Source organism: Macrotis lagotis, chromosome X (assembly GCF_037893015.1).
Source record: "Macrotis lagotis isolate mMagLag1 chromosome X, bilby.v1.9.chrom.fasta, whole genome shotgun sequence".
Taxonomy (NCBI): Eukaryota; Metazoa; Chordata; class Mammalia; order Peramelemorphia; family Peramelidae; genus Macrotis; species Macrotis lagotis.
In genome coordinates, this window is record NC_133666.1 from 286,051,297 (window position 1) to 286,058,490 (window position 7,194).

Consider the following 7,194-nt stretch of genomic DNA (forward strand, 5'->3'; position numbering starts at 1 on the left):
TCTCACGGAAGGTGTCATTCATGGATCTGGGCTGAGATATAGGGAGCTGGCTGGGAGGTTGTTGGGAGGGGAGTGAGGTAAAAAGAGAAGTTGCATTGCTAAATGGCAATGAATTTGGAATCAGGAGCTCTGGGTTCATGTCCCAGTTCTACCACTTACTACATGTGTGGCCTAGAGCACATGTCACTCAGGGAAGTAATTCCCTGAGTCTAGATTCTCATCCCTAAAATGAATAGATGGGACCAGATGACCTCCAAGGTCCTTTCTTCCAAAACTTCCTTTCTTACAAAATCCTATGAAAAAAAAATTTTCAATAGGACCTGCATTTTTCTAATTTTCCAAATTCTAAGAATTTGGAAGTCAGAAGAGATCACCAATTCCTACCCATAACCAAAAAGGAATCCCCTTTACAAAATCCTCAGCCATTGGTGGTCAGTTGGATGACCTCCAGGGAGAAGGGGCCAGTTCCTTCTTGAGACTACCCATCCCACTTTTTGTACAGCTCTAATTATTAGAAAGTTTGTCTTTACATTAACCCTATATCTACTCCTTAAAGAAAAGTGAAGGCATCAAAACTTTCTTATAGATTCTAGTGTAATAAATGCAATCTTGAAAAATTCTAATCTTCAAAAATTAAATGAATAAGGTATATTAGATCACACAGAGTTTGCTTTTTTATTTCTTATACTATGCATTAGAGGCTAGAGAAGTTTAGGATTTTGTTTTATGACACAGGATAGGTGGGACCTGCTATATCAATAAATAGATTGTAATAATAATTACATATTATTATTATTATTACATAATATGCATAGCTCTTTAGAATATAACAATCCTGTGGATGTAACCCAAGAATTATTATACCCATTTAACAAGCAAAGAAACAGACTTCATCAGGATTTGCACCTAGATCCTCCTAACTCCAAAGTTAGCAACTACATCTTATGTTAATAAAGAGAAACAATCGTTACACATAAAGGTCTGTGTTAGAATAAATCCTGTTATATGCTTATCAGTTTTATTGGTAATCACCAAAGCAAAGTCATGCAAAATGATGATCATTCTGATTGTAATTTTGAGTGAGTAGAATTAATTTAGGCCTTTTTGCCTTGATATATAACATAAGCCCAAGAACAAACTCAGCCATTACAATAAGGACCCATTCCACAACCATAGTTAACCCCAGAGTCAGTAAATTCAAATCCTAACTCTAATACATATTAGCTGTGTGAACAGGAGCAAGCCACTCAATCTCTTTAAACCTAACTTTCCTCACAAATAAAATGGGATCAATAGGGGCAACTAGGTGGTGCAGTGAATAGAGATTGGCCCTGGAATCAGGAGGACCTGAGTTCAAATCTAGTCTCAGATGCTTAATAATTACCTAGCTGTGTAACCTTGGGCAAGTCATTTAACCCTGTTGCCTGACCAAAAAAAATAGGACCAATAATACCTGTAAATAGTAATTCCCAGGCTTGTTGTAAATGACAAATAGGTTAATGTTGGCCAGGAACTTTATAAATTTATTTTTACCTAGTTGAATCTAGTCAACTCAAGTAAAAATCGAATTAGTCTAAGAATTTGGAAGTCAGAAGAGATCACCAATCCTACCCATAACCAAAAAGGAATCCCCTTTACAAAATCCTCAGCCATTGGTGGTCTGTTGGATGACCTCCAGGGAGAAGGGGCCAGTTCCTTCTTGAGACTACCCATCCCACTTTTGTACAGCTCTAATTATTAGAAAGCTTGTCTTTACATTAACCCTATATCTACTTTTCTGTTGCTTCCAATATTTGCTACTATTTGTACCTGAATAGGTCAAGGGAACTATATTTAATCTTTTTTTGTACAACAGCCTTTCAAATACCTGAAGACTATTATGGGTCTCCCCTAAATCTTCTCTAAGTTAAACTATCATATCAGGACAGTTGGGAGCACCAGACTTGGAGTCAGGAAGATCTGAATTCAAATTTTACCTTGGACATTTATTAGCTTTGAGATCCAGGGCAAGTGCCTTGCCTCAGTTTCCTCATCTGTAAAAAATGAGAATCATAATAGCATCTTCCTCCCAAGGTTGATGTGAGGATCAAATGAGAGAATAACTGTTAAGTGCTTATCACAGTGCCTAGTTATTATATATAAATTATGGTGAATAATTTCTTTTTCTGATCCTTGGTCTCTCTCACCATCCTGTTGGCCCCCTTTTGAATGCTTTCTAGTTTGTCTACATAGAAAAGTAATGTTATAGTTTTTAATAGGCAATCTTAGCCTCTTAAGGACATCATTTCATCCTTCCCTGTAAGACCACTCCAAAGCCATCCCTGTTCTGGTTGTGCAGCCCCAGAAGCCAGGGCTGAGGGCTCCTCCCTCACCTCAGGTTGCACAGGAAGTCAGCTAGACTGCTATAAACAGAAGCCAGAATCCTTGGCTCTCAGTCCTTGGCTGTATCTGTTAGTCACACGGAAACCGAGAAGAAGCAAAATACCAGCCCAGTCCTTCCACACCTGCCTTTCTACTCACCTATGGATTTGCGTATTTTGTTTCTCTTTGCATACATGGTGTTACCTGATTCTACCACCTAGCTACCTATCTGCGACCTGGGATCGTTTCTGCCCTCTCCTGGCCCTTTCCTTGAGCATTTTGAGATAAATACTTCTTGACTTTAGCCTCAAAGATAGGAAGAGGGTTTTTCAAGTCCCCCCCACCATATTAAGCTCTCAGGGTTGGTCCCATTTAGGTCTTGATAAACAGATGTTGTCATATGGGTACCTTTCTATGTTAGCAGAGGAGATTTCCTCACCAGGAGTTACCTATGCTTATGACATCATAGAGCTGATCAAAAACAACCCAAAAACCCCTTATTTGTGCTCATGACTTCTAAATTTATTCTACCCAAACAACTTTTCTTCTTCATTCATTTCTTGGCTTTCTTGAAACTTGTCAGTTAGGTTGACTAGCACAAACCCCTCAACCTCTTCAGGAAGATGAATCTTCAACAGTCAAACTCTTCTTTCAAAATCTCACAGTAGCAGAAAACAACTTGTGCAAATTAATGGACTAATTCTCTACAGAGAAGCATTTATCCATCATTTCAGGACACTTAACTCCTGGCTCATCACTGGCTTTATTTAGAGAGGTTTTCCTCCTATTTAAGGTTGTGAACATCCTTTACATCTAAGTTCTCAAATAAGTCTTCCAGGTGAAGGACCCATCCTTTTCTTTTTCCTCCCTTTTTATTTCCCCAGACTTCTCAGGGAGGGGATTACTTTACTGGTCACTTAAAATGCAGATGGTGGTGTTGTTGTTGCTGTTATTATTATTGTTATTATTATTATTCATTGCCTCCTGAGTGTAACACTTGTGTCTTTTCTTTTTTAAAAAACAGCAAATATGCCGGAGTATTATCCTGACCAGTTGGATGATGTTGTGGATTTTATTCACAACACAATCAAAAGACTAAAGCGGTCGCCAGACAAACTAGCCGAATTGTTTCCTCGGCGGGAGAGGAACAGACAAGCCGGAGCAACCAATGCAGATAAAAAGAGGCACAGGGGACAGAGGGGCAGGAACCGGGGCTGTGTCTTAACCTCCATACATTTAAATGTGACTGACTTGGGTTTGGGATATGAAACCAAAGAAGAATTGATTTTTCGATATTGCAGCGGATCTTGTGATGCAGCTGAGACCACCTATGACAAAATATTAAAAAACTTAACCAAAAAGAAAAGGCTGATGAGTGACAAAATCGGGCAGGCCTGTTGCCGGCCTACTGCTTTTGATGATGACCTGTCATTTTTAGACGATAACTTGGTTTACCACATACTGAAAAAACATTCCGCTAAAAGGTGTGGATGTATCTGACTCTGTTTCCGGGAGACGGCTATGTATTGCATTCCTGCTACAGTGCAAAGGAAGGGACCAAGGTTCCCAGGAAATGTTTGCCCAGAATGGAGAATGAGGACCAAGGATGGAGATGAAGGAGGAGAACCAGGCAGAAGGCTGCCCTCGTGGGAGCCTGGTGGAGGGAGGTCCAGCCACAGACGACTGGATGAGAGAGAGAACGGCCCTCTAGTTTTACAGGAAAGCAACTTCAAGGCGCATCACAAGCTCAGGCCGGTGTCCTGGATGGATGCGGCCACTGCCATTTCACTTGGTACCATCCACCATATCATCAGCTCAGAATGTGCTGGAAGGACACAACCACTTAGTCTCCTGTGGTTTGTTTTCACGCTTGGTGATGCCAGGCAGACGAGGCTGGTGTAAACTCATGCCACATTGAGTCATTACTGAAAGTCAGGAAGCTATATTTTTTTTTCTGTCACTCAGTTAGGGCATACCTGCCCCTCCTCCCATCTTTCCCCTCTCCCTCCCCCCAAATATATATTATATATAAAATAAACAGACACTAGAAATAGCCTTTTGACTTCAGAGTTGAGGCCTGAGGTAAACTTGGACAGGAATCTAATGGTGGGTTATTGATTTTTTAACATAGTGTGTTGGGTGGTAAGAAAGTGGATAGAAACAGGCTGTATTCACTGACTAAAGAAAACCCAAAAGTATTTTCTTTATATACTCTTGGTAATAGGAAAGGAGCATACATTTCTAGGAGAGTGAGGGGAAAAACAAAGCCAGATGCACCTCGGTGTACAAGGAGACAAACAGGTCTCTTTTCAGTTTACAGCTGGACAAACGTCACATCATCACTACATTTATGCTTGGTCACCAGTGGCCAGATAGAGTACTCGATGCAATGCATCCATTTCAGATACAGAAATATATAGAAGAATATTTATTGAGATTTAAGTTATTATTATTTATTACAATTCACTAATGAGTTTCTTTTTTTCCCCTTATTTATTAAAATTTCTTTTCTAAAGGTGCCAAAGTGTAATGTGCTTGCAAAATACAAAGAAAGAAAGAAAGGAAAGAAAGAAGAATCAAATTGGGAACAAGGGTCCATGCTTTTAAAAATGTTGAATTTTTGGTTAGCCAAAAAAAAATCACTTACTTTACCTTTTTTTCCACAAAACTTCCTGGTTAAAATCTGTAAATCTACCTGTTTGCCACCCATTCATCTAAAAACAGGAAGAGAAGCGATGTTTCTGAGGGACCCCCATACCCCCTTTCTCAGATGATTTCCACAGATCAATGAGCAGAGACCAGTGGCACTTGGTTTTATTTCTCTGATGTTCCAACACTGAACAAACATGCCATAATTTTCACTCTATGTTGTACTTAAGCTTTTTTCCTTCCACATGTATTTATCTATAATATGCCTATATATATATAAAAGGCATAATACCTTTTAGTAGTTAGTCCTGGATTTTAATGTTGACTAAAAGGTAAACAATTCATGTTCAGTAACAGCCAAAGTTGCTATAATCCACTACGAGTCATTCACACAACAACCCCCCCACACACACACACACAGAAAAACAAAAGAAAACAAAATATACCTGATTTGAGAAGGGAATATTCTGAGCTGGGAGCCAGGTGCTGAATATCGTGATCAGCACACTGGTCACCTACCCAGAGGCAGATTGCCCCATTTTCCCCAAAAAACTTTTTGACAACAACCTCAGACCAGTAAGTAGTGAGTTGTTCCTTTCGTGTAAAATCCCTTTAGGGTAACACAACACGACTGAGGAGGTCAGAGGCTTCTGGCCTGGCCACAGAAACATGTATATGACTGGATTGAAGTTCCCAAAATGATTCTGGTGGATGGAGTGGAAGAAAGCATAGGGGTAGGTAGCTATCTTTGCCAGTGTTCCCCCAAAGTGGGGGACAAGCTTATCAGAAAGTACACTCATAGAGAAAAATAACATTGGGCTCTATATTGGGGCTTCTATGCTTTTTTAAAAATTTTTGTCAGAAAAGGGATTTTTTTAAATCAAGATAAAATATACTTAGCTATTAGCAGCAATGGTTTGATAAGAGTTGGGAATTCCAATTGGCTTCCAATCAATTAGCCATGATCTTTTGCAAGTCAATATATCAGCTACCAATACTAATCCCTGTGAATTCTCCTCCTCCCCACCCCTACTTTGCTCTTCCTGCAGCTCCATACTGGAAGTCACAGACAGGATGACTCCCAATCATCCTTCCCAAAAGAATGAGAAAGCTAGGTCGTGTAGCTCTTATAGGAGACAAATCTGTTTGTTAATTTACTATACAAGAATTCCAAAGTGTACCCCCAGAATTATCAACCTCGCTCAGATAATATTGATTGTGAGCAGAGTTAACTGCTGATTTTTGTTTTAAGTTTCAGCCTAAATTAGCTTGCAGCATTAGAATCCAAGCCCTTGTCTTCACTGGCTGCAATATTTCAGGGAGGGCTGTGGTACATTTTCTGTATACCTACACACCATAAGCAGGTTTGAACTTTTGCAGATCTAAATACAGCTAATCTACAAAAGGGTAAAGTTTGTGATTTTTCATCATCATCATCATCATCATTATTATAATTATTATTATTATTATTACCATCTAAAATAGGAGTGCACTTCTTTGGAAGCTCTGATTTCACCTCTGATCTATGTCTCAGTCATTTGTGTTATACAACCAAAGTTCTCTACAAACTTTATTTTTGTACAATATCATTTTGTAACTTTTTACAAATAAAAGCTCATTTCTATCGTTCTCTGTACTTTGTACTTTCTCTAGCTACTACTTAAGTGCTCTATCTCACTCCCCTCATCAAACATACTGTGCAATAAATGTTTAAATATCTCTACTGCTAGGTAACAGGGCTCTCTATCTCCCTCTGACTCCTGCTACCATGTCCACAAAGGCATGATTGTAAATTAATTCAGGTGGGTAGCCAGGTGGTACAGTGGCAACTGGCTCTGAAGTCTAGAGAACTTGAGTTCAAATCCTACCTCAGACACTTGTTAGCTGTGTGATCTGGATAAGTCCCATTTGCCTCCAAAAAAAAGAAAAAAGTGTTTCAATGGTGCAGGAAGATAACAGTAGGAAAAGTAAATCATATTTGAAAGGATACATATTGACCTTTTCTTCTTGAGAAAGCCTACTACTCATTCCATGCTACACAAAGGAAGAAGACTTAGATTGGGGCTGGACCTGTGATTCAAAAATATAGAGAGCATCCTAAAGAGGAGACTGTTCTCTGCAAATTACAGGCTCGGAGGATTATCTAGAGTACTGATGGGTTACTAAGTACATTGCTCAGTACAT

The 7,194-nt window shown here is 39.3% G+C and overlaps 1 protein-coding gene across 4 annotated transcripts in view; it reads left to right on the forward strand.

The window, feature by feature from the left end:
- GDNF (glial cell derived neurotrophic factor) overlaps positions 1-6,725 on the forward strand; it is a 57,129-nt gene extending 50,404 nt beyond the window's left edge. For all 4 annotated transcript variants that reach the window (XM_074200444.1, XM_074200445.1, XM_074200446.1 and 1 more), the window contains one exon: positions 3,386-6,725. In XM_074200444.1, coding sequence (XP_074056545.1) covers positions 3,386-3,861 — 476 coding nt within the window. In that variant the 3' untranslated portion in view covers positions 3,862-6,725. The remainder of the gene's footprint in view (positions 1-3,385) is intronic.
- Positions 6,726-7,194: the final 469 nt, after the last annotated feature.